This window comes from Manis javanica, chromosome 3, assembly GCF_040802235.1.
Source record: "Manis javanica isolate MJ-LG chromosome 3, MJ_LKY, whole genome shotgun sequence".
Taxonomy (NCBI): Eukaryota; Metazoa; Chordata; class Mammalia; order Pholidota; family Manidae; genus Manis; species Manis javanica.
In genome coordinates, this window is record NC_133158.1 from 119871125 (window position 1) to 119899065 (window position 27941).

The window sequence follows — 27941 nt, forward strand, 5'->3', positions numbered from 1 at the left end:
GGACCTTCCAGCTCTATGTTGCCCCTCAGGGATTGGGAGGCTTGGGCAGAGGGTGGGTGAGAGACACCAGGACCCAGACGCACGTCCAAAATTTGCCAGGTCTTTGAATCCCAACAAGCTTAACCTATCATGGGGCTCTACTCTCTAAACATTGTTCAGTGTTTGAGTAACTTATTTAAGTCCCAGCTTATGGAAATTCTTCCAGGAAATAATAGGCTTGGACCCCCAAAGGGTGATCCATCTGTACATATGAATGGGCTAACCAAGAACAGACTAAAGTAACTGAAGGGGCTAAAGAATAGACTCTTGAGAATCTCAGTCCTTGCAGTAATGAACTTGACTGTTGCATTTAGAAGTTCACATTAATATCATTTCACAAAAGAGCACTGAACTAGGAGTAAAGAACTATGACTCCAAGTCCTGGCTCCTACTAACTTGCTGGATAATCTTATACAAGTCATGTGCCTCTCTCGACCATAGTACAGTATCTCCAGCTGCAGAGTCAGGGCCGACCCCAGGTGTCCTCCAAGAGCTGTCTGGCTCTGGTGTTACTGGGTCCTGTGCCTGCCACGCCAGCATCTAAATCCTTCAATATATGTTATTTTAACATGCTTTAAAATTTCAGATTGGCAACAGCCATTCATCCCTTCATTAATTGACTCCCAGGTGTTTATTTGGTGACCCCTACTCCCCATGTACCAGACATTGCCCAACTGTAAGGTAAGAGGGTAGATCTGGCCCCTGGCTCTCTTGGGCTTGTAGTCAAGCGGGAGAAGCAGCACCTACCAAAGCGACGAATGTGATGAAGGAGAAGTGCAGGGACGCACAGCAGGGGGTCTGACCTCGTCTTCGGGGTTCTTTTAACTGATACCTGAACAGTAAGCCCAGGTCAGTCAGGCACACAACAGTTTGCCGAGGACACATGCTCACGGCCTCCCTGCCGTGACTTCCTCTCCCCCACTACCCAGGAAGGCCAAGGCCTAGGGGGATCTGAATGGCCTCTGGTCGTCTCCCAGCAAGGGCCAACAGGGGCTGTATTTGGGGGCGTATGACCCAATCAATTCTTGGTTTGTCTCAATGAGACTCACACAGTCTCCTCATTTTATTCCAGACATCTACTCCAACATTTCCCCTCAGGCTGAATTAAGGGCTTTAGAAACCACAGTACCTTACTTTTATGTATCAGCATATCATCTCAATCTAAAAAGATATTTCGTGAATACAGACTATGTTCCAAGCTATGTAAGACAGAAACAGACAAGATCCCATGTCTAGAAGCTCATGCTGTAGTAAGGGAGGACATAAATAAACACTTGCTGCAAGGCAAGTCGTAGTGACCCTTACAGTACCTGACATTTATATAGTATTTGTCATTTCCAAAGCACCTGCTCATTCATCTCCTCTTTGTACAATTCCATGTGATTATTATGTCAAATATTGTGATTTCCATTTTTCAGTTGAGGAAACAGAATCTCAGGGGCCTGAGGAGTGATTAAGCCACACAGTCCAGGCCCCATGCCCAGAGTGGTAGAGACAGGGGACAGAAGACTAACTGCAGGTTGTGCATACATTGCCATATTTGAAAAAATGCATGTATTAGGCAAATATTATTATCTCCATTTTAAAGATGAGAGAATTGACGCCAGGGAGGGCAAATGACTTGTCTAAGGTCACACAGTAAGTTCATGCCTGGGACTGTACTGGAACATTGATCTCCTGATTCTCCATTCAGTGTTCCTTCCCCTGCACCCTAAGGCCGTTTCTGAGACCAGGTCTCAGGTAGACCAGGTTCACCCAGGAGGGAAATGGGAGGAGCCATGTCCGGGGTGTCAGAGCAGCAAGGATGGCTCAGCATGGGTGGGATGGGACCAACAGTGGCCTTATGTTCCAGATCGAAATCCCAATCATTGACCACCGCACCTGCCAGGAAGCCTATGCCCCGGTGAAGAACAAAGTGACCAGGGACATGATCTGTGCTGGGGAGAAAGAAGGTAGGTTAAGAGGCTGGCATAAACAGGGCACCAGCAGCCAGGCTGTGGTGCAGAGCCCAGCAATGGGAGGGCTGGAGACCTGGAGCGTGTTAGGCTAAACAGTGGAGGAGGAGCAAGAATACTGGAGGGTGGTGATAAAAGCATTCCACTGAAGAAACTGTATCAAAAAGAAGAATGCTAAGACATTTCCATCACTCCCTTCTCCAAGCCCAACTTTCCCCTATGAAATGAGAGAGTCTGGAACCTACACTTCTAAAATCACTGAGCCTTGAGGAGGTCTGACCTGGCCCTGCCCAGAGCCCAGGTTGGAGCAAATGGTCTGCTGCGCCCCCTGGTGCCCAATTCTCTGAACTACAAGTCAGATGTGCCGAGCTGGAGGTGCCTAAAGGAAATCCTTTAACCTGTATCTCCTTTTCCTCTAGGCGGGAAGGATGCCTGTGCAGGTGACTCTGGAGGCCCCATGGTGACCCTAGATACTGAGAAAGGCCAGTGGTACCTGGTGGGCACGGTGTCCTGGGGCGATGACTGTGGGAAGAAGGACCGCTATGGAGTGTATTCCTACATCTACCACAACAAGAACTGGATCCAGAGGGTCACCGGGATGCAGAACTGAATTCCACTACTCAGCCCCCTTACCACCCATCTGTGGTCAGTCAGTAGCAGAGGATAATTATCTGGTGCAAGACGCCCCTTGCTCTTCACCCAGCTCATCAGCCCACCCATACATTCAGACCAATAAAGGGGGCATCTCAGCCCCCTTTTCATTCATTTTAAAGGAGAGTAGTTGAGTGATCAGAGCACAATGTCATACCCAGGCCCTATCATTCTCTGGCTTTGCAGCCCTGGGCTTTCCCAAACTCACCTCTTTGAACCTCAGTCTCTTCAGCCATATTATAGAAATAGCACACCTGACCTACCTCAAAGAAGTCTGATGAGGATTCAATTAATTAATTTACACAAGAACTTAGCACAGTGCAGGCATAAACTAAGTGCTCCATAAATGTGACTTAGCAGAAGATCAGTGTGTCTCCCAGGCAGCCGAAGTTCTCTTACAAATCCTGGCTTGTGGTCTCAGGGCTGATCAGTGTGCACCCTTACCCTGAGCCTTGACCATCTCCTTCATCTGCCTCCAAATGGTCTATGCTTCTCTGCTACCGTGCACCCCTCCCAAACCCAATTCTCGCTCCCTATAAAAAAGTAAAAGAGACAAGGTTTTTAGTCCTATAGCATGTCCCATGGCAATGCACTTATGAACATGAACTAGACACCAAATTGTGAGAGCGTTGAAAGAAGCAGGGCAGGGAGGGCTCCTCAGACACCAGGTTCTAGAACCAGCTGTACCCCCAGCTCCCTATGTGACTCTATATGCAAGCCCATTCCTCTCACCCAAAGGACCCTCCCAAACTCTGACAATCTAGGATGCTACAGAGCCATTTTTCCCTCCCAGGTTCTGACAATCTAGGAGGCAACAAATCCATTGTTCCTTGATGAGATGCATTAAAGCCAAAGTGACCAAAAATCAAAAAGTATTTCGGGTTCCAAAGAGCTTTGACGTGAATCAAATACCACTGTCGTATCACGCATCCCTTGTCCACCATATCCTGGTTCCTGAGGTTGTAGGCCCGGCAAAGTGCTCGCCAAGGAAATTTGCCTTATTCCTAAACAGCATCTACTCTAGACGCCCGCCTCCTTCCCTTCGTAGGGGCCTGAGCTGCATAAAGTCAGCCCTGGTAAGCTAGACCCAGGCCCCCTGCACTCTCCCTCCCGATGTCCACAGCTGACCCCAAGCAGCCATTCCTCTGTTCCTCACCCCTGTTCCTCACCCTGATCACCCCAGCCCTACAAGGTCATTAGTGTTTCCCAAGCAAAACGCCTTTCCCCTACAAGAGCTACCTCCTCTCTCAGGAAGTTTCCAGACACCTCCCCTCCAGAGCTCTGAGATTTAAGCCCTCACGGGATCAGAAGCCCCATGACCCTGTCCTCTGTTCTATCAAAATTTGTCTTCATAGGAGATTTCAGTTCTCAACCTGCCCTGCAGCTGCTGGAGTCATTCAGGGTCTCTTGCTGAAAGAAGATACAGAGGAATGAGAACTTAATGGACACTAAGCCCTAGGCCAAACGCTCAGGGGCAGCAGTTCACAGCCTGCCTCTGGTTCAATGAGCAAGTTGTTCTACCTTCTGTGCTCTGCTGTCTTCTCCAGAAAGGGAAGATGGCAATGGTACCCAACTCCATGATTCATCAAGCAAACTGGAGCTCTGCTTCAGACACCAAAGAACTGCAATACTAAGTTTTAGGATTGCTCTAAAGCATTCCAAAGCACCATACCTCCCCATTTCATGGCACAGCCTAGACAGCCCTCTGCCAGTGCTGACTGCTCTGGAGATTACAGAGATGAGGGGAACATGACTCATACCTCCCAGAGCTCCTCCAGGAAGAGCTGACACATGCACAAATGACTACCATGAACAGAATGGATCCCACCAAGTGCTATGTTGTGGAGCAGCATGGAGGCAGAAGAATGGCCTTTCCCGTATGGAGGCACTGGAGAAGGAAAATCAGGAAGGCATCCCAGAAGAGATGGTGTTGGAGCTGTTCAAACCTTCGGGAGGGTGGGCATTTCCACAGGCGTGATGGAGGAGGCCCTCCAAGTGGAAGGAGAACATGAGTCCACTCAGGCTTTCCTCCGATTGCACTAGCTTCTCTCACACAAATGACAGCCTAGTAAGCCAGCATTCTGATTCTGGAATCAGAACCAACATCTAAGAGTCTTTCTCTTTCCTTAAAGTTGGACAACAGTGGGACTTGAAACAAGCTCCGGATTTGTGTACAAACACTGACTTCTGGCTATACCCAGTTTACCGAGTTTATTACCCCAGTTGCACATGCATCCTTATTCTGAGGAACTAAATGTGCTAAATGTGTCTAAATGTGCTGTGGAACTTCAGCTCACTCTTAATCTACAGCATTTATTACATGTCAGGTCCTGCATGGCTGCTAAGGTCCCAAAAACCCAAATCTCTCACACAGTCATGGAAGCAGAGGGTTGGAGTATCTGTTAGGACCACCTTGTCTAACTCCACAACCTCATTCTTGAGCATTTCAAGAGACAGGAAACATTTCCTCCAAATGTAGCCCATTCCAACTTCAAAGGGTGCTGCCTCTTAGAAGGATCTCTCTTCTATGCAACCAAAATCCACCTCCCTAGAATATGGTTCCTATATAAAAAGCTATGATTTGATACCATGGATGTTGTTATCAATAGCGATCATGCCATTTTTATCATCAACAGAAGTGGTTGTTCCTGTGGGTAACTACACATTGGTCCCAATAAACATCTGCATTGAGTCAAAGCATTCTACTTGGCTTGTGTGTTTCTCATGGGCTGATAATTCTGGTGAGTTCATGCTTTCATATGTCATTTCTCTGTCTCTGCTGAGTATCACTGAACTGTGAAGAGAGAGGTTAATGGGAAGATCCTATTATCAATACAGCAGCATCCCACAGGTTTTTCAGGCCAGTTCTGATTAAGTACCTTGTCCTTTTGTTCCTGTAAATTATCAAAATATCCCAGGATGCCAATCTTTCAGCATGTAAATTACATTCCTTGATTGTCACTCACACCTAGACTAGAAAAAAATTTTATTTCTTATGTGTTCGATTTCTTCACTTTGGTTCGGAAAACACAACGCCATGTCTATGAATGGTTTGTTCTGGGTTGGAGTATGTACTTTCCCTCTGCCATGAGTTAATCTTGTTCCCTGGTGGCAGGAGTCAGAATCAACACCACTAAGAAGCCCACCAAGTAAAGGTAGGCAAAAATCAGGGAGGGGAAATCTATATCACTCATGCCTCAGAAATGGTGGCCAGTCTGAGTCCAGACTGGGCTATTTATGTAAATAGTTTGCTCTAAAGGAAATGAAACATAAATCTCCATCCCTTAAGTATGGGCTGCACACTGACTTTCTTCCGAGGAGTACAGGAAGGGAATGGGGGAAAGGGTAGCTTTACAGTACAGAAACCTGGTAAAACACTACCCCAGCCAAGTGATCACTGTTACCATCAACAGTGATGTCAGGTTGACAGTGTGTGACCTTGCTATGCTGTGATGAAATGGCACTGTACCTCTACGTTCCTTCTCCCCAAATCTCATAACCCCAGTCTAATCACGAGAAACAGATCAGAAAAATGCCATTTGAGGATATTCTACAAAATACTTGACGATTATTCCTCAGGGTTGGTAAGTTCATGAAAAATAAGGAAAGTCTAAGAAACAATTCCAGCCAAAATGAGGCTATAATGGGTTGAATTGCAACCCAAAAGAAGGTATGTTGAAGTCCTCATCCTCAGCACCTCCAAATGTGACCTTATATGGAAATAGGGTCCTTACAGATGTATGAGTTAAGACAGCATCATACTGGAGTGGGGTGGGCCCTTCATCCACTGATGTCCTTATAAGAAGAGAAAATGAGACGCAGAGACACTGGCTCAGAGGGAACACCTGCAACAACAGAGCAGAGACTGAGGTCTTACAACTGTAAGGGTTGCCAGCAACAGCCAGATGCTAGAAACAGGCAAGGAAGTATTCTCTCTTACAGGTTTCAGGGGGAGCATGGCCCTGCCAACACTTTGATTCCAGATCTCTAGCCTCTGGAACTATGAGACAATAAATTTCCATTGTTTGAAGCCATCCAGTTTTGGATACCTAGTGGTTACAATGACAAAATACATGTTATCTTAGATGGCATCCTGGAACAGTAAAAGGATATTGGATAAAAATGAAGGGCATCTGAATAAAGTATGGGCTTTAGCTAAGAATAATGCATCGATACTGCTTTATTGTGACAATTGTGACAATGACCCACACTATAGTGAGATATTAATAACAGGGGAAACTGGTGAAAGGTATATGGGAACTTTCTGTACCTCTTTACAATTTGTCTGTAAATCTAAAATTATCCTAGAATTAAAAGTTTATGTGGCCCAAGATCTCTCAGTTAGGAGATGGGGAACCAGGATCTTAAATCAATTCTGATGGATGCTGGAGTTCAAGCTCTTACTTTCTTGGTTCTATACCAGTGGTCCTCAAAGTAGGCTGCATGCGAGAGCCACCTGGGAAGTTTTCCAAATTACTGATGTCTGCATCCCACTCACAGAGATTCAAATATAATAAGTCTAAAGCATATAATACATCATATAATTTATGTAATATATAATTTATATAATATTATAAATGTATATTATATAATACATAAAATTTATATAATATGGAGGACTCAAGAAGGTGGCATGAGCAGGGTGGCAGAAATCTCCTCCCAAAACCATATATATTTTTGAAAATACAACAAATACAACTATTCCTAAAAAAGAGATCAGAAGATATAGTACAACATCCAAGCTACATCTACATCTGCGAGAACTCAGCATCTCACAAAGGGGGTAAGATACAAAGCTGTGGTCCCATGGGACCCAAGCACTCCCCCCACCCCAGCTCACCAGCAAGAGGAGAGGAGTCAGAGCAGGGAGGGAGTGGAAGCACAGGACTGCTAAATAACCAGCCCTAGTAATCTACACTGGGAGTGCAGACACGCATTGCATAGTGTGCTGGATATTAGAGAAACGGAAAAGTAAAATCCGAGATGGAGAGACTGCGAGAGGGTCCCCACAGCCAGCTCTCCTGGGACAAAACAAAAGTGGGCGATTTTTAGAAGTCTTGAAGGGACAAGGGCTCAACAGCTGAACAAAATCATCCCAGCATACTCAGCCCAGCAGGCTGGGAATTTTTGAGGATCTTCAGGCCCCCTAACCTCTGGATGGGGAAAGCAGCCCCGAAGTCCCTCACGCTGATAAGCAACTGCCATTCAGTCCCTCCGGCTCGTGCTGCACATGGGAACAGCCCACCCACAGCAACCATACACAGTCTCCTCCCAGTGTGCAGCTAGCCAGGATGGGCAGCAGAAGCCAGTGCAAGGCCCCAGAGGCACAAAGGGGCACCGTTCTCACAGGAGAACACCCCTGGCATGGCTGCAACTCCACACAGTGCTCTAGGCTAGCCTGAAGGTGGCCCAGCTCCAGGGATCCCAGACACTGCCTTCTGGTGTGCAAGCAACTGGCGCAAGCAGTGGAAGCCAGAGCAAGACCCGGGAGCCACAAAGGGGTTCTGTTCTTGAGCAAGAACACACCCAGTGCAGCTGCGACCCCACACAGTGTGCTAAACTAGACCAAAGGCAGCCCTGCCCAGGGCAGCTCAAGGGATCCCAGACACTGCCTCCTGGTGCACAGGTAACTGGCACAGGCAGCAGAAACTGGAGTAAAGCCCAGGAGGCATGAAGGGGCACCGTTCTCCCAGGAGAACATGCCCAGCATGGCTGCAACCCCCCTGCAGGGCTCTAGGCTACTCTCAGGCAGCCCCACCCAGGACTGCTCAGGGGATCCTAGAGACTGCCTCCAGATGTGCAGGTAAATGGTGCAGGCAGTGGAGAAGGGCACGGTGAACAATAAGCAGGAAGGGATTCTGTTCTCCCAGCTGACACACGTGCCACCCACCTGTGACCTCTTCTATTCCCATGAGAAGACAGAAGAATCTGGTCCAGTCAAAGATCACCAGACAACCCCAGAGAGAGGGCCTAATGGGATAGATTTAATCAGTCTTCCTGAAAAAGAATTCAAAATAAAGGTCATTACCATGCTGATGGACTAGCAGAGAAGTATGCAAGAGCTAAGGGATAAAGTCAGGAGGGAGAATACAGAAATAAAACCATCTCTGGAAGGACTTAAGAGCAGACTGGATGAGGTACAAGAGACGGTTAATGGAATAGAAATCAGAGAACAGGAATACAGAGAAGCTGAGGCAGAGAGAGAGAAAAGGATCTGTAGGAATTTCTCAACAGAAACATTACAGGCCAGAAGATAATGGCATAATATATTTAATGCAATGAAACAGAAGGGCATTGAACCAAGAATACTGTATCAAGCATGATTATCATTTAAATATGAAGGAGGGATTAAACAATTCCCAGACAAGCGAAAGTTGAGGGAATTTGCCTCCCACAAGCCACCTCTACAGGATATTTTAAAGGGACTGCTCTAGATGGAAGCACTCCTAAGGCAAAATAGATGTCACCAGAAAAATAAAATCACAACAAAGAAAGCAGACCAACCAAATACTAACTAAAGGCAAAAAATAAAATCAACTACTCACAGTCAAAGGAAACACAAAAGAGTACAGAATAAAACACCTAACATATAAAGAATGGAGGAGGAGAAATAAGAAGGGAGAGAAATAAAGAATCATCAGACTATGTTTATAATAGCTCAATAAGAGAGTTAAGTTAGATGGTTAGACAGTAAAGAAGCTAACCTTGAACCTTTGGTAACCACGAATCTAAAGCCTGCAATGGCAATAAGTACATATCTTTCAATAATCACCCTAAATGTAAATGGACTGAATGCACCAATCAAAAGACACAGAGTAATAGAATGGATAAAAAAGCAAGACCCATCTATATGCTGCTTAAAAGAGACTCACCTCAAACCCAAAGGTATACACAGACTGAAACTGAAGGGATGGAAAAAGATATTTCATGCAAACAACAGGGAGAAAAAAGCAGGTGTTGCAGGACTTGTTTCAGACAAAATAGATTTCAAAGAAAGTAACAAGAGATAAAGAAGGACATTATATAATGATAAAGGAGTCAGTCCAACAAGAGGATATAACCATTATAACTATATATGCACCCAATACAGGAGCACCAACAATGTGAAACAAATACTAACAGAATTAAAGGAGGAAATAGAATGCAATGCAATCATTTTAGGAGACTTCAACACACCACTCACTCCAAAGGACAGATCAAACAGACAGAAAATAAGTAAGGACACAGAGGCACTGAACAATACACTAGAACAGATGGACCTGACATCTACAGAACTCTACACCCAAAAGCAGAAGGATACACAATCTTCTCAAGTGCACATGGAACAGTCTCCAGAATAGACCACATACTAAGCCACAAAAAAAGCCTCAGTAAATTCAAAAAGATTGAAATTCTACCAACCAACTTCTCAGACCACAAAGGTATAAAACTAGAAATAAATTGTACAAAGAAAACAAAAGGCTCACAAACACATGGAGGCTTAACAACATGCTCCTAAATAATCAATGGATCAATGACCAAATTAAAATAGAGATCAAGCAATATATGGAGACAAATGACAACAACAGCACAAAGCCCCAACTTCTGTGGGACACAGCAAAGGCAGTTCTAAGAGGAAAGTATATAGCAATCCAGGCCTATTTAAAGAAGGAAGAACAGTCCCAAGTGAATAGTCTAAAGTCACAATTATTGAGATTGAAAAAGATGAACAAATGAGGCCCAAAGTCAGCAGGAGGGACATAATAAAAATCAGAGAAGAAATGAGTAAAATTGAGAAGAATAAAACAATAGAAAAAAATCAATGAAACCAAGAACTGGTTCTTTGAGAAAATAAACAAAATAGATAAGCCCCTAGTGAGACTTGTTAAGAGAAAAAGAGAATCAACACACATCAACAGAATCAGAAATGAGAAAGGAAAAATGACAGACCCCACAAAAATACAAAGAATTATTAGAGACTACTATGAAAACCTATATGCTAAGAAGCTGGAAAGCCTAGAAGAAATGGACAACTTCCTAGAAAAATACAACCTTCCAGGACTGACCAAGGAAGAAACAGAAAATCTAAACAGACCAATTACCAGCAATAAAATTGAATCAATAATCAAAAACTACCCAAGAACAAAACTCCTGGACCAGATGGATTCACGGTTAAATTTTATCAGACATATAGAGAAGACATAATACCCATTCTTAAAGTTTTCCAAAAATTAGAAAAGGAGGGAATACTTCCAAACTCATTCTATGAAGCCAGCATCACTCTAATACCAAAACCAGGCAAAGATGCCACAAAAAAAGAAAATTACAGACCAATATCCCTGATGAACATAGATGCAAAAATACTCAACAAAATATTAGCAAACTGAATTCAAAAATACATCAAGAGGATCATACACCATGACCAAGTGGGATTCATCTCAGGGAAGCAAGGATGGTACAACATACAAAAATCCATCAACATCATCCACCACATCAACAAAAAGAAGGACAAAAACCACATAATCATCTCCATAGATGCTGAAAAAGTATTCAACAAAATTCAACATCCATTCATGATAAAAACTCTCAGCAAAATGGGTATAGAAGGCAAGTACCTCAACATAATAAAGGCCATATATGACAAACCCACAGCCAACATCATACTTAACAGCAAGAAGCTGAAAGCTTTTACTCTAAGATTGGGAACAATACAGGGATGCCCACTCTCCCCACTGTTATTCAACATAGTACTGAAGGTCTTAGCCATGGCAATTAGACAAAACAAAGAAATACAAGGAATCCAGATTGGTAAAGAAGAAGTCAAACTGTCACTATTTGCAGATGACATGATATTGTACCTACAAAACCGTCAACTCCACTCCAAAACTATTAGAACTAATATCCGAATTCAGCAAAGTTGCAGGACACAAAATTAATACACAGAAATCTGTTGCACTCCTTTACACTAACAATGAACTAGCAGAAAGAGAAATTAGGAAAACAATTCCATTCACAATTACATCAAAAAGAATAAAATACCTAGGAATAAACCTAACCAAGGAAGTGAAAGACCTATACCATGAAAACTACAAGACACTCTTAAGAGAAATTAAAGAGGTCACTAACAAATGGAAACTCATCCCATGCTCTTGGATAGGAAGAATTAATATCATCAAAATAGCCATCCTGCCCAAAGCAATATACAGATTTGATGCAATCCCTATCAAATTACCAACAGCATTCTTCAATGAACTGGAACAAATAGTTCAAAAATTCATATGGAACCATCAAAGACCCCGAACAGCCAAAGCAATCCTGAGAAGGAAGAATAAAGTGGGGGGGATCTCACCCCCCAACTTCAAGCTCTACTACAAAGCCACAGTAATTAAGACAATTTGGTACTGGCAGAAGAACAGACTCACAGACCAGTGGAACAGAATAGAGAGTCCAGATATTAACCCTAAACATATACAGTCAATTAATAAATGATAAAAGAGCCATGGACATACAATGGGGAAATGACAGCCTCTTCAACAGCTGGTATTGGCAAAACTGGACAGCTACATGTAAGAGAATGAAACAGGATCATTGTCTAACCCCATATACAAAAGTAAATTCAAAATGGATCAAAAACCTGAATGTAAGTCATGAAACCATAAAACTCTTAGAAAAAAAATAGGCAAAAATCTCTTGGACATAAACATGAGTGACTTCTTCATGAACATATCTCCCTGGGCAAGGGAAACAAAAGCAAAAATGAACAGCTTCTGTACAGCAAAGGATGCCACCAATAGAACAAAAAGGCATCCTACAGTATGGGAGAATATATACATAAATAACAGATCCGATATAGGGTTGACATCCAAAATATATAAAGAGCTCATGCACCTCAACAAACAAAAAGCAAATAACCTGATTAACAAATGGGCAGAGGATATGAAGAGACAGTTCTCCAAAGAAGAAATTCAAATGGCCAACAGACACATGAAAAGATGCTCCACATCGCTAATCATCAGAGAAATACAAATTAAAACCACAATGAGATATCACCTCACACCAGTAAGGATTGCCATCATCAAAAAGACAAACAACAACAAATGTTGGCGAGGTTGTGGAGAAGGGGGAACCCTCCTACACTGCTGGTGGGAATGTAAATTAGTTCAACCATTGTGGAAAGCAGTATGGAGGTTCCTCAGAATGCTCAAAATAGAAATACCATTTGACCCAGGAATTCCACTCCTAGGAATTTACCCTAAGAATGCAGCAGCCCAGTTTGAAAAGACATATGCACCCCTATGTTTATCACAGCACTATTTTACAATAGCCAAGAAACTGAAGCAACCCAAGTGTCCATCAGTAGATTAATGGATAAAGAAGATGTGGTACATATACACAATGGAATATTATTCAGCCATAAGAAGAAAACAAATCCTACCATTTGCAATAGCATGGATGGAGCTAGAGGGTATTATGCTCAGTGAAATAAGCCAGGCAGAGAAAGACAAGTATCAAATGATTTCATTCATCTGTGGAGTATAAGAACAAAGAAAACACTGAAGGCACAAAACAGCAGCAGACTCACAGAACCCAAGAATGGACTAACAGTTACCAAAGGGAAAGGGACTGAGGAGGATGGGTGGAAGGGAGGGATAAGTGGGGAGAAAAAAGAAGGGGCATTATGATTAGCATGTATAATGTGAGGGTGGGGCATGGGGAGGGCTGTGCAACACAGAGAAGACAAGTAGTGATTCTACAGCGTCTTATTATGCTGGTGGATCAGCAGCACAGGATCTGAACAGACACTTCTCCAAAGAAGATGGGGTATGTGGTGGGAACTTGGTGATGGGAGGAGTCTAGTAAACATAATGTTCCTCATGTAATTGTACATTAATGATACCAAAATAAAAAAATAAAATTTATGTAATAACAAAAATATAATCAGTCTGAAGTAAAGCTTGGACAAGGGGCAGGATGGAGAAGAAGGTGTTAAAAGTTCCCCAGGTAATTCTGTTGTGCAAACCATTTGAGAACCAGGTTTCTAGGCTCTCCTGCCATGTGTGATGCCTAAAGAGTATTGGGAGCCTGTTTCCCAAACGTGGATCTTTTTCTTCAGTCACACAGTTGGTGAGAGGCAGCAATGAGGAGGGCGCCCTGCTGTTCTAGCCTACAATCCAGGTTTTTCTGTGACTCCATAGCAACACCATCGCTAACATGCTTCTGCACTAGTGTTTTCCTGGAAAGAAGAGTCTCTTTTGCCTAGCACCAGTAAACTGAAGAAAGAAAGCATTCCAGGCATGCACATGCAAGAGCAGGGGTACAAAAGGGCAGTGGGTGTCCAGTGGGAAACTGAAGGAGTTGGTGCACTTGGAGAGCTGGGCAAATTGAGAGAAAGAGAAGCCCATCAGGAGGCCTGCGTGCAGACTGGGTGCTCAGCTTGGTCTGGGGAATGGTAGACATTTGAGGTTTTTGAACCAAGGAGAGATGTGATCAGTTTACCTTTCAAAGGAGATCTTAATGCAGACAGGAACCTGAAGAAGATGCTAAGTAGGGAGACTCTAGATAGCTTCCAAACACCAGCCATGGGGCCCTGGTCCTGAATGAGGATGGGCCTGTGGGTAGGGAGCTCAGGAAGCTGCTTCCTGGAACTATTAGAACTAGGGCTGGGCCTAGAAAAGCCACGTTTAAGAGATTCCCAACCTCTGCTAACACCTCAGAGTGAGGTCAAGAGGAGACAGGGTGGAGAATAAAGCCCAAGAGCAGCAATAGTTTCTAGGCCCTGGGCATTCTGTGATGTGCCACCCTCAGTGTTTTTTTCTAAAAAGGGAGCCATGGGGCTGAACTTGAGGGGAGGAGACAAATATGGCCTTTAGAACCATCTCCTACTTCTGGTATGTGTCAGGCATTTTTTTTTCCCCCAAGGAAAGGAAAATGCCACTTGGATGCAAAAACACAGGCTCAATTCCCAGGAAAGAGCTTCTGATCACAGGAAAAAGAGCCAGGACTCTTTCGCCACCTAGACAGATGACAAAGGCTCTGAGGGAGTCCCCGCTGAGGAATGTGGTGTTGGGACATGACAGTGTTATGACAAGGGGAAGGTGGAGCAAGCCCGGACTGTGCCCAGGGCAAGCATGCTGAATGAGGAATGGATCGTTGTGGGTGGGAACACACCTCCCCACCCACTGCCAGGCCCAGTGGAGGCCTCTGCAAAGTACTAGGTTGCAATCCCCGATCCACACCAATAGGCCAGAACCACCCAGAGCAAACTCCAGGCATCTGAAGGGTACCGTGTAGATGCAGTCCAGGCCTGAGGTCTCAGAAGATGCTGACCTCATTTGGAAGTATGGACTCTCATCTCTCCGTGAGCTGTTCATCCTGTTCCATATTCCGTCTTTCCCATTGTCTGAGACTATCTGGCTTATTTAATTCATGCCCATTAAAGGCTCATTTGTGGTTCAGGCCTGCCCGTGGGATCCAAGACAGCAGAATCCTTCCTTTAAACAACTCTGACAACATGTCCCTTTGGTCTGAGTTTATGTGACCAATGCCCAAGTCTATGTTGGCAGTCTAGGCCTCCCACAAAGTCTTTTAATTTTAGTGCATTTTAAAATTATGAAATAATTCAAATACACTAAGAAAAAAACAAATAAAAATCCACTTCCTGCTCAGACTTGATGAAATGTCCATGCAAAGGAGATGGGTAGGATTCCAGTCCAAGGAGAAAGTGGATGCGGTGCCATGGGAGAGAGGAAGGAGCTCCAGGCCAGTGGAAAGAGCTCTGAACCCTGACTCTGAAAACTGGCGTTCCAGTCCAAGCTCTGCTGCCTAATGGTTCTGAAAGCTCAAGCAAATCATGCTGTCTGTGCCTCAGTTTCCACAGTCCCCTGTGGGTTTTCCCTTCTTTCCAGCCTCCCTGCATGGAAAGCCACAGGGCTTAGGCCTCAGCCACTTTTCTATCTCTCCTCACTCCCTGAATAATCTCACCTAACCTCTTGACATTTAATATCTAAATGCTGATGGCTCTGATTTTACCTCTAGTTTGGGCCTCTCCTCTGAACTACAGGTATGAATATTCAACCGCCACCTTGGCATTTCTCACCTTTAATATCTAACAGAATGCCTAAAATGCATCTCAAACTTCACACATCCAAAACTGAGCTCCCGCTACTGTTCCCACATCTGTTCCTCACACAGCCTTCCTCATCTCAGGATGTGGTAACTCCATTCTTCCAGTTGTCCAGGCAAAAAAATTGGGGCCCTCATTGACCCCTCTTTCTCTCAGACCCCACATCTGAGTCATCAGAAAATCCTCTCCGTTCTACCTTTAAAATACATCCAGACTCAATCCCAGTCGCTACCGCTGTGGTAGAGGCCAACACCCTAGAATAGGCCACTATCCCTCTTTCCTGGATTACTGCAGGGGCCTCCTAGTTAATCTTTCCTCTTTCCTTCCTGTCCCTCCATGGTCTATTGTTGATGTAGTGATGGTAAATGTGGTGTATCATCCCACTGCTCAAACCCTCTAGTGGCTCCTGTCTCAGTCTGTTTAAACACTAATGTCCTGACACTGACCTGTGGCTTATATACTCTGACCCTCATTAGCACTCTCCCCCATTACCGCTTAAGAATGACTAAACCCAAACTGGCCTCCTACCACACTGGCCTCCTCACAGCTGAACATTCCAGGCTGCTCCTACCTCAGGGCCTTTGCAATGCCATTCCCCTTACTTGGTTCCTTCATCTTTTTTCAAATGTCACCTTCTTAGTGAAACCTTCCCTAGGTACTCAGTCTAAAATTGTAACTCGATCCTCTGCCCTTTGTATCCCCCTTACCTACTTAATTCTTCTCAGTAGTCAGCACTCTCGAAATATACCACACATTCTACTTACCTTACTTAAGTCTAGTTCCTCTGCTATCCCTAAGGTCAGTGATTTAGTTGCTTCGCTCTCGACTATACCCACAGCACTGAGAACAATGCCCAGCACATAGTATGTACTCAATAAACATTCACTGAGTGAATGAGTCTTGAAACTAAGGAATATCTTATTATGTCATCAAAATATTACTATGACCCAATTAAGACAGCATGAAGAATTATTAGGCTTATTTTGGAAGTGAGGGGATAAGACACAAACTGAAATTCCATCACTAGCATCCAAGTTCTTGTATAATGTAATGCCTCTCAAGGTAAACTGCCTTTCAAAATGTGAAGAGCTTTAGAGAGAGGTCTAGTTAGAGTAAGATGTATAAGAGTTTACTTCCAGAAAGGAAAGGAAAGAAATATGTTGTGGTTGTTCAGGTAAGACGGTCAAACTCCAAACTGACCTAGGTCAACTAAAATCCTGAGGCAACAACTAGATGACCTGCTGGAGGGGTCAGAGTCAGGGCAACACTCCAAATTCCTGAGGACAGATAATGTTAAGCAGTAGTTTGTGAACAAGGTCAGAGTTTTCAGGGACCCTTCAGATCACCTTATGTCTTTGCTTTATCTCTTATGGGAAATTGCCCAAGGGAGAGGAAAGACTCACAACGTAAGGTGCCTAGATGCCTAGATAATGGCTAAGCCAAGGCTGAAACCCAGGTTTCCCAGACCCCAGGCCAATGAGCTTCCTATACCACAACCACCACCCCACCCACCCTTACAAGCCCCTGTTACAAAATAACCATAACAACAGGTAGATCTCATTTCCCTGGTGCATGTGGCAATACCCACGCAACACCAAAAATGATTCCAAAGGAAATTCCTTCGTGGGGAGTCCTGCAGAGAACCAGAATGGGACTTGGAAGAGAACGAAATTCCTCCAGGGTATTTCAACCAATGGGAAAGGAGCCCAGAAATCACTGGTGTTCTCTGTTTGGGGACATTTTTTAAATAGCTATTTTTGAAGAATAAAAAGTGGCTAACATACCACTGGAAAAATGAAGTCATTGCTTTGAAATAAATGTGAGGGGAAGGAAAGAAATGACTCTACATATATTAAAATAAACTGGGTCTCAGCCTTAGGCAGGATTTCTAAAGCGTACATATTAAAATAAACCAGGAAGTTAACTCCTGTCTTCCCTTTTTTTTTCCTAAAGTATTTACCAACAGAGGTGAAACACAAAGAGAAAGAGCGCTTCAGGACTCGAAGGGGAGACTGTCTACTGAAAGAGAAAAGGGAAAATAGAAGAGGATTAGCATATGCTCTTTATCAGGCATGTCACAGACGATGTATTATTCATTCCTTAAAATAGCTCTCCAAGACAAATAGTATCATTCCGACTTAGAAAGGAAGGAAAGACGCTAAAGGAGCTTGAGTAACTTGCCTAAGACCATACAACTGGTAAGTAGCAAAGCCAGGATTCAAGTGTTTCTTAACCCCAAATTTCATGATCTTCCCTTAGTCCATGCTGTGCAAACCTGGTTGAGTTCCTTACTTTCTCTAGGCTTCAATTGCTATTCATGACATAAGGGCCTAGTTCAACTCTGTCTTATAGTTATGATGGTTTATGGACTTACTATGCTGAGATTTGTCCTTGGTTGGTGATTTCTTGATTCTCAGGGTTCCTGACCTCAGGAAGTGTTCTCCAAATGGGCTGATCCCTTGTCCTGATGACTTTGAGGGAAGTGATCCAGACGGCACTTCTTGCCAACTAAACTGAGGATTTCAAGGATTTCAGCATCTGGAACCACAATTCAGTGCCTGTAGGCCTCCTCCTGGATTGAACATCAACACCAATGCACAGAAGCTCCAGTGGGAGAGGCCTAGGATGTTGGAATGTCCCTGGGGAATTTATTTATTACACCTAGGGTACATCTAACAAGTTTGTCATGTGGTATAGGGTAATGTGAGCAAAGAAAGAGCTGTTCTGAGAAGTCTTTGCCAAGACAAGGGCTAAGCCATGAGTAAGCCTACAACTCCCCATCTGACACAAGTATGAGGACAAATAAGGGAGACAGAGAGGACCTCCTAGATTGTACATATTTTCCTACAGATCAGGAAGAGGTTTAATGCTTTAGGAAAGAGTTTTGGGCTATAACTAGGTGAGAACTGGACTCCTTGCTCTGTCCCTACCTGGCAACGGGACCTCCCATACTGTGACCACATTCTAGCAGGGAGTATAGCCACAGAAAGTAAATAACAACAAAGTTTCATAAGTTTCTGGGAAGGATGACAGCTCAATCATGGAGCCTCTTAGAACAGGATAAATGTTGTAGCAGATAGACAGGCAGAAACAGGAAGGACTGAGGGAGGGTAAAGTCCCCAGGGCAGGGAAGGGGAGTGACTAAGGAAACTGAGCCCTAGTCCTAGAAAATCCAAGTTAGGTCGTCAAAGACCTCAAGGCTCATTATTACAAGAGTGGATGCAAAAGGAAGATTGTTCCTCAGTTAGAGAGCATTATACCAGGCAGCATAGGTGGACACCTGGAAGTCTTATTCTAATTCAGATGCTTAGGCCCCATGCCCAGAAATTCTGATTCTATTGGTCTGAGGTAGAGGGCTAGACACTGGTATTTCTTTAAAAACTCTCCTGGATTTCTAAAGTGCAGCCAGGGCTGATAACTTCTGCAGTAAGCAAAGATGTCGGAGAGACACGGCTGCCCCTTAGTGCCCACTGGATCCCAGCACCCAAATCAGGGCTTGCCAGATGGAAGGTGCTCAGGTTATGTGGCCTGAATAAAGGTATGACTACTGTATGAATGAAAGGAAGGAAGACTTCGGCCAGTTACAAGAATTAGAGCAAGGGCGAGAAAAAGACTGACCTTAGGCTGAGTGCCCTGAATGACTGACCAAGGACTGCCAGCATCCCTCCTGACTATGACACATTTGGCCCAGACCTAGAAGCTGGAGCTAGATAAAGTGGGGGCCTCTGAAAGAGGGGGCTTGAGGGATGGTCCAACAGCCGATCACAGATCAGGGACACTGGTGAATCTCAAACACACATGAATGACTACTAAGCTTGAGTGAAGATATCCTGTCTTTATTAAAGTATCCCATCTTTATGTAGTCCTCCTCCCTCCACCACTACAGATGGTGGTGACTTTCCATTATAAAGGGGAGCACTGGAGGAAGGGAAAGAATGAATCGAGTTATTAACAGACAAGGTGAATGAGGACCCTCAAAAGCACAAGGTGGTGTCCCACCTCCTGCTTTCTCTCTCCCCCATCTCCCAATCCATACCTCCACTACCAGAAAGTCTTCTCTCCTCCTACTTCAAACCATATAACACCTCATTTTAAATCAGTGTAAGACTCTTACGCATATCTATGCCCTTCTGTATGGGCAAAGCACTTCACATCTTTAATGTGCCCCCTCTTGCTAACAACTCCCTTCCCTCTGGTTCTGGGTGGACAGCTGATCTTTGGTGAGAGGGCCCGTGCATAGCCCACGTGGGAAAGCCTCTCAACTAGGGTTTCATCTGACAGCCCAGGAGACCAGGCCCCCGCTTTTGTGTGCTGCTTATCAGAACCACTGAGAATCAGTCAGACTTGGTTACTGAACTCTGGTCCCTGAACCCTGAAGTCTCTTCATTAAAATGAAAATCCTGGGGATTTTGTGCTTTGCTTCTAACACTCTGCCTTCTAAACCTCCCCTAAATCCTTGCCAATTCATATGCAGTGGGTAGGAAGCCTAGCTCTATGGGACTTCACCATCTCTGAGCCAGGTAGACCCCAGAACCCATCGAGTGGAGGGCGCTGGAAGCTGGGAACAATACAAGTAGTGGACCCTGTGTGCCCAGCAGCAAAGGGACATCCTAGAGCCTCCCCTCCTTCGCTGAGTCCTCTGCTGTGTGCATGGAGGCAGGGCTTGGATGCAGCTCATACATTAAACAGAGGCTAACTTAGGGTGCTGCTCCAGATGCAACAGATAATGAGGATAGGGGTGGGGAATTAACAAAAAAGCAAGGATGAATTCATGGCTATAGAAAGGCCTTGTGAAGCCACCTAGTCAGGTAATTTTTAAACTTTTTAAAAGCAGTTGAAATTTTTTTTCATACAAAAGGTGTTGCTGTTCTGGGAGGAGGTAGGCATTGGGAATGGGTGGTTGACCCGGATGGGAAACCCACTCACTCAGCCTACGTTCAAATCCAGAACTCCCTGAGGTACCCATGCAAAACTCTGGGGCCCTGGGTTTAACTTTGCAAAACCAATGGTCTAGCCAAACACTTAACTTTACAGATGGAAAAGCTGAGTCATTTGTCCAGGTCCCCACGGAATCAGTGGTGGCACCAGTATAGAACTTAACCCCACTCCCAAACCAGGTCTCTCTTCACCCCCTCCCATCAACTGGCTGGCGCCCACAGGCTTTGGGCCCTGAGAGTCCCAGGGGCCACCAAGGGAATCTTAGACAGAGCTGCGGAAGGAGAACTGCAGGTAAATGATCAGCAGCAGGACTGTGGCCCAAAACAAGCACCAGGGGATAGAGAAGAAGTTGCAGCCAGAGCCTGCCTCGGCCTGCGGCTTAGTGGGGCTGGGTGCCCGGGAGAAGGTGTAGGTGGTCGCCTCCTCCTCCAGCAGCTTCTCGCTGGGCTTCCAGTGCACGATGCCCTCCTGGCAGGCCTCACAGAACTCGCCGCGATGCCGCCGGGTATCTTGGCGGCTGGCCACGTGGATGCGGTACTGGCCACCACGCTCACCGTAGCACTGCTCGCGGAGGCTGGTGATGAGGTTGTCCACCAGGCTCTCGATGTTCTCCTCCAGCATGCTTGACTCGTCCAGATGCGCCGTGCCGCACTCGTAACACAGCTGCTTGAAAACGCGCATGCGCACCGAGCCAGCCCGCTGGGTGCGGTCCAGGTACATGTGGAAGAGGATGACCACATGGGGCGACTGCCAGGTGTGCCAGCACCAGGAGCAGTGGAACCTGTGGAGAGGGCGAGAAGCAGAGTCAAGGCCCTGTAAACAGCCTCAAGAAAGGGGTGAGGTACAGGAGGAAGAGCCTAGAGGTGGAGGCGATGTCTTTATAGGCCCTGAGTTTGTCAGCTTTCTCCAGGTGTCTGCCCTGCCCAGCCTGCCACCTTGTGTGTCCTGCTTCGACCAGAAGGGCTGCTCAGGACACACCTGGCACCCAGCAGTTTTCTGGCCTCACCTGCCCACCTCCAATGTGCTCTGCAGAGGCCTCAGCTCCCTCCATCCTATGCCCTTGGGACTTTAGCTGTCATCATCTTTCCACATCTATAAAATGTTCACAGTGCACTAGATGAGTCCTGCCTACACAGACCTCCTTGAAGTCTGATATAAGGGATGGCCTGAACCATATAGAAAACGCAAAATCCATCCACACAGTCTTACCTGTCAACACCGACTGTGAACAGGCTAGACCCAGATCAGGAGAAAATAACATCAATTACCACTTTTCAGCCTCTGAGCCAGTGCCTGGGTTAATGGATCCCAAGGCCTGGAAGTGGAGGCAGTCTGTACCCAGAGGGGCCTGACAGGAGCCAGCCAGTGATCACAGGTCACTAGCTGAGTCTGGAGGAGCCCCCAGGTCCTTCTAACTGAGCCTCATAAGCTTTCCAGGTCTTTGAGAAGCTCCCTGAGCCATGCCATCAAGTGTCTAGCCCTTTGCCCCCTTTCCATAAGCCAATTTAGGGGTTTCACATTTTCCTTCAAATTTCTTCTCTTTCACTCGTCCTCGGAGTACTATTTCCCCTCTCTCAGATTAGACTACAAAACTTGGATTGGATAATGTAAGAAACGGAGGGACTTTAGAAATCACCTAATTAACCATTTCATTTACACTGATGCTCAGAGTAAGAAAGTGGTCCATGTACACGCAGCTAATTAGAGGCAGAGCCAGTACCCAGTGCATAACAGGTGCTCAACAGATGTTTCTTGAGTTGAAGTGAATGGACTGAACTGGGGCAGGAAGGAAGGCTTTGGTTCTGACCCCCTAGGCTGCCCCACCCAGACTGTCTGATGTCCCAAAGGTAACACTTTGTATAAAAGACCCATGGACAAGAGTTCTGGAACGTCATCTCAGATATTACTGTACATCCAATCACCTAGGGCTTGTTGAAATGCAGATTCTGATTCAGTAGGTCTAGCATGGGTCTAGAAATTCTGGATCTTTAACAAGTTCCAGGTGCTGCTGCTGGTCCATGAACCACAAGGATCTACACTAACCCCCTCCTTTGCAAAAGGAAAGTGAGGTTCAAGAAGGAAATTGAATTGTTCAAGGTTCCATGGAGATAATAATGAGCCAGTTTCTAGCATACCACTTATGTTCAATATTTTATATTAAGTCAGACTCAATTAAATAGGTTGAAACTGAATTGTCCCAGGACCAGAGCACAGACCTCTTGGCCCCCAATGGAACTCATGCCCCCTCTTCTCTTGGTTTTCAACCATTTTTAAAAGATGACTAAAATCTGAAAATACATAAGAGATCATGAATTTAGGACTAATCAATGTATTCCACCTCTTTTCCAGAAGGAGAAACTGACTCCAAGAGGTAAAGTTACACAGTGTTCAGTGGAAGAGCTAAAATCAAACTCAGCTGTCCCAACACTCAGTTAGAGACTCTATCTCTGCCTCCAGTCTATACCTAACCAACAGTGACACTGACCCTAAGCAGCTGGGTTCTCTCTGCCTCTCTCTTTTCTTGAAAGATGCTCCAGGGGCTGTCGGCAGGGCTCCTTATTAGAGGGCTACTCACCTGCCAGAGGCATGCAATTCCAGGTACTGCTTCCAGCCAGGGGCCAGCACATTGTGCTTGAGGTTGGGATCTATGATGAGGTCCCAGCTGTCGGCTGGCTTTGCCTCCTCCATCTTCTCATAGAAGACTTTCTTCCACTCACCTGTGGTCACACTTTTACACATGGTCTCGTCAGTGGCAAAGGAGGGCAAGCTACACTTGAGCGAGAAGACAGAGAGCGAAGGCAGGTGCAAGGCAGGGCAGCGCAGTCTCCAAGGTCTAAAAATCCTCATCGACAGGACCAGGAGGAAGCAGGACCCAGCTCCCTCCTTTGTCCGCAGTGGAACCTGTTTCCACAGCAACCAGGCAGGGTGCCAAGAGACAGAGTTTGGGGAGGAGGGAGTCTCTGAAGGGGTGTTTCTGGGCCTGATTTGAGGCTGTCCAGGCAAGATTTGTGATTCTAAGTGATCTGAGACAGAGTAGCAAACATGGAAAGAAGCTGAGCTTCAGACCATCTCACTTTGGCCTGCGGAGGGCCTGCGGAGGGCCTGGGGGCTGGATCCTCTTCACCTTGCTGCCCCTGGAGGCGTCATCAGCCTCTGGCTGCTGTGGTGACACAGTGCCTTGGGGAGCCAGAGAGAAATGAGGGATGGAAAGATGTAGACCTGTTAATAGACGCAGCAATAACAATAAACTCTCTCTCTCTGCACCTTCATCCATCCTGTGATTACCACTTTGCCATTAACAAAAACCACCAGATGCCTTTTGACCCATAGTTGTTATTGCCACTATACACAGCAGGAGGCCAGGACACATCTACCTTAAAATGGCAGAGTTGTATCCAAATCTAAGCTATTGGGCTCATTTCAATTCATTATTTCATTCATTTCAATTTCAACCACCTCTATGCCAGATGGTTGTAACTGGGTATGGACCCAATGACCAGAATGCAATGGGATCCATGCTATGACAGCCAAGTGCAAGAGCAGCCACCTGTGCACAAAGGTGGGGGCCATTGCATCAGCCTGCACAAGCATAAAAGAGGATTTTCAACTTATTACAGGAGAGGAGCACAACGTCCCTGAGAAAAACAACTTCTATTATAGGTGCCTTTCGTATTTTTTTAATAAATTATTTTTCCATTATGAAAGTCATACAGGTTTATTATTAAAGAATTGGAAAATATAGATAAAATAATACAAAAGTAAGACTCTAATACCACATTCAAGATAATCGCTGTTACTGTACTGCCTTACATTTTTCTGAAAATGTATGTATGTGTATACATGTGTGTATGCATGTATATGTATATGTGTTCACATATTCTACATACTACACTGTGATCTATTTTTTAAATAACTATGTATCATGAACATTTTTCTAAGTCATTAATATTGCATCTTATAGACTGCCTATATCCTGTTATGTGGTTGAGCATAATTTATTTTGCCAATCCTCTGTTTTGCTACATTATGGATTTTTTTCAGTCTCTCACAGTTACAGTCTTTCTTCCTTTCTGTATAAAAGTTATTGATGAAGCTTATGGACCTGTGTTCCAGGTACAAGAGGCAATGCTTCCTCCATCTTTCAAGAAAAGAGAGAGAGCAGTAGTTGGCTCTACTCTCTGCAGAAGCTCAATGTATCTTAAGAATACTCTTAGCAGACTCTTCAAACAGTATGACTCATGGACAGACCCCAGTTGAGGGTATGGGAGACTGTATCCCAAGTGCTCCTCCTGCCTCTGTACAAATGCTTGATGCCTTGAAAAATTTTATTTTAGCCTCAGTTTATCTTGGCAATGGGATAATAAGGCAGCAGTATCTGCAGTGATTCAAAGCAGGGCACTGGAATCACTTACCTGGGATCTTTTTTTTTTTCCATAATTCCTTTACATCTTCCTAGATAGCTATTCCAATATATTTAACATATAGCATTTCATTCTAGCAAAACATGTGTTACTGTTTTATGTGACCACATTTTTAATTTGCATAGTAACAGCAATCACTATATAGCATTTAGCTAGTATCAGGGGTTGTCCTAAGTGCCTTACATACATTAATTCATTTCATCTTAACAACCGCCTCTGTAGGTAGGTGATAGCATCAGCCCCATTTTGCAAATATGTAAGCTAAGCAGAGAGGTTAGATAACTTGCCCAAGATTCAACTACCAATAATTAGGGTAACACGGGTTTGAGCCTCTATGACTGCTTTCAAAGTTGCAGTTTTAATCACTACACTGCCCAGAACTGAAACTAGAATAAAAGATTTGCTAAATAAATGTGGCTTTCTACCTTCTCATCACCAGATATGGCCATTCCAGACTCAGAGAACTGAAATTCATATCCTTCCAGCAAATGGCTCACTAGGGCACACCGCGGCCATGGCCCATGAGGAAAGGAGTGAGGTGTACTTGACCTGACCAGCTCCTGTCACTACTGGGGATACCACCTCTGCTGCTGAATTAATAGAGCAACAGTGTCCATGGACCCCGATGTCCAGCATAAATATTTTAGAGCTTAAGGAGAAATTCAGCTTGAAATCTTAGCAAAGAAAATACAGTGCATAAAGCTATCTCTAGATCCACCACTGCTGTGAAGCCATATCGTTTGCTGACAGGCAGCCTGGTTCCATGGAAAGCACTGACCTGGAAATCAGGAGACATAACTGTATATCCCAGCTGCGGTGGGCTGCCTTTGTGACCTAGGACAAGTCATGGTTCTTCTCTTGGCCTGTTTGTCCATCTGGCATTCTGAGGGATTAGGGTGGTTAACACCACCATGGTCCCCTCTGACTGTAGCCATATATGATTTCTAAGAGCTTTTTATAGTTAGAAACCTGAATCCTTGGAGGGCAGGACGTAGGATGGAGGCCACTGGATGGAAGTTCTGTTTGCCTCCTTAATTTTAATTTGTATAGTTCATTAAACTTTTTATCCCTCAAGTCAGTATTCTTGCCTCTGAATTGAGGCAATCAGTACCCAGGGAAGTAAACTGACTTAACCAGCCTCCGTGGTATAATGGGAGCTGTCTCAGGTTACAGCCATGGGCCAAGGTGAGAACAGAGGCTGAGGACATTCCCAGAAAGTGTGTGAAGCTGAGAGAAGCTCATACAACTTTTCCTGGAGCCAAAGTGCATTACCCAACACCAGGAATGAATTCCCAAGAACTATTTTGCAGTTGTTGCTATAATAAACATTATGATGAAAAACTAGAACACAAAAGGTAAGAATCACCAGAGTTGTGTGTTTGTGTGAGTATGTGTGTGTGTGCATGTGCGTGTGTAACTGGCTGATGCAATCCCCATTGGCACAAATTAAGTTTAATTTAGAACCTGAGCTTGCTATGCAAGAGACAATGCAATATATCCATCTGTATAGCAAAATGCTTTCTCTAATAAAATATGATTTCTATTAAGACAAATATCAAGACAAATGGTATTACAACTTAATCTCTGTCAGATGAGCTCTGATGCCATGAAATTCACAATTTAGAGACTGCCAATCTAGACATCTTTAACACCAATGGCCTTACCTTCTCCAGTTTCTTTAAGTTCATGATCATAATTTAAATCCATAAGATGGTTTAAATCTAAATCTCCAATTAGAAAGTGAAGTGGTGGGGGAAAAAAAAAAAGAAAATCATGTCTCTAATTTGTTGTTTGGCTCAAGATATATTTTATAAAGCTTATTATTCTATTATTGCTTAACAATATGTTATAAAAATAAACATTGTCACTCTTGAAATGATGCACTAATGAAAATTTATTCTCAACCGGAGGCAATTCCACATCCCTAAGGAGGGTTAAGAAGGGGAAAGGGTGTGTTTGGATGCTGGATCCATCACTAGAAGCTTCTACTGGCACTCAGTGCCCAAGGACCCAAGATCTAAATGCACCTGACAGTTCCACAACAATGGAATGTCCTATCCAGAAGGTCCCACTATTGCTGAGCTCAAATATTAAGCCCCTCCATAATCTGTTGGTTTACTGACATAAAGAGCCCAGGAAGTAGTCTCAACTTCCAATTTAATGGAACCATTGCTTTGTTCTCTGGTGGAAATATTTCTCCCTTGGGAGCCAATATCTCTAAGCCAGCAGAGTCCAAATTTGTGGGGACAGGAAACAAAGAATAAGCTACAAAACAAAAAAAAATAGTCACTAGTGTACCATTAGGGGTAATTCTGAGGGAACTTTTCTACCTCCTGGTTCTTGGAGCTGGGAAAAACAGCACCAAGTCTTGGTTGCTAATTCAGAGCATATGCCACATGCTGGAGAACTTGACCCCAGCCCTGCAGGGTGCTGTCACCTGGATGGTTCTATAACTGTCTTCCAAAGGCCATCCTACTATTCAATCAAGCTAGCCTCTTCAGAATGAGGGGGTATATGGTAAGATAAATGAATTCCATGAACATGAGCTCATTGCCAGATTTCATTTGCTTTAAAATGGGTTTCCAATCAGTATCGATGTTACATGGAGTATCACAATAGTAAATAAGCTATTTTCTCTAAGCCCACTGCTGAGCATCCAAATGCCAATAGTAGAGGTCAATACTGAACCTCTGTTTGGGCATGATTCCGTGCGGTGGAATCCCTGGTGGCAGTTTGACTGTACTGGACCAGTCCTCTGTTCTCCCTGGGACAGACAACTACCATGGATACGGGTTTGCCTTCCTTCACCACAATGCCTCTGCCACTTGTGTACTT

At 44.6% G+C, this 27941-nt stretch overlaps 2 protein-coding genes across 3 annotated transcripts in view; one reads left to right on the forward strand and one right to left on the reverse strand.

Moving 5' to 3' along the window:
* The window catches only part of MASP1 (MBL associated serine protease 1), a 60427-nt gene extending 55085 nt beyond the window's left edge, over positions 1–5342 (forward strand). The window contains exons 16-18 of one of the 2 annotated variants that reach the window (XM_073231953.1): positions 1892–1991; positions 2414–2639; positions 4001–5342. In XM_073231953.1, coding sequence (XP_073088054.1) covers positions 1892–1991; positions 2414–2604 — 291 coding nt within the window. In that variant the 3' untranslated portion in view covers positions 2605–2639; positions 4001–5342. Of the gene's footprint in view, positions 1–1891; positions 1992–2413 lie in introns of both variants that reach the window. The other variant, XM_017667113.3, reaches the window with a different exon arrangement.
* A 14240-nt stretch (positions 5343–19582) lies between these two features.
* Positions 19583–23892, reverse strand: RTP1 (receptor transporter protein 1). Its single transcript, XM_017667074.3, has 2 exons — positions 23261–23892; positions 19583–21466 (listed from the first exon to the last, which is right to left on the reverse strand). The coding sequence occupies exons 1-2, from the start codon at positions 23530–23532 to the stop codon at positions 20947–20949; spliced, it is 792 nt and encodes a 263-aa protein (XP_017522563.3). The 5' UTR covers positions 23533–23892; the 3' UTR covers positions 19583–20946.
* Positions 23893–27941: the final 4049 nt, after the last annotated feature.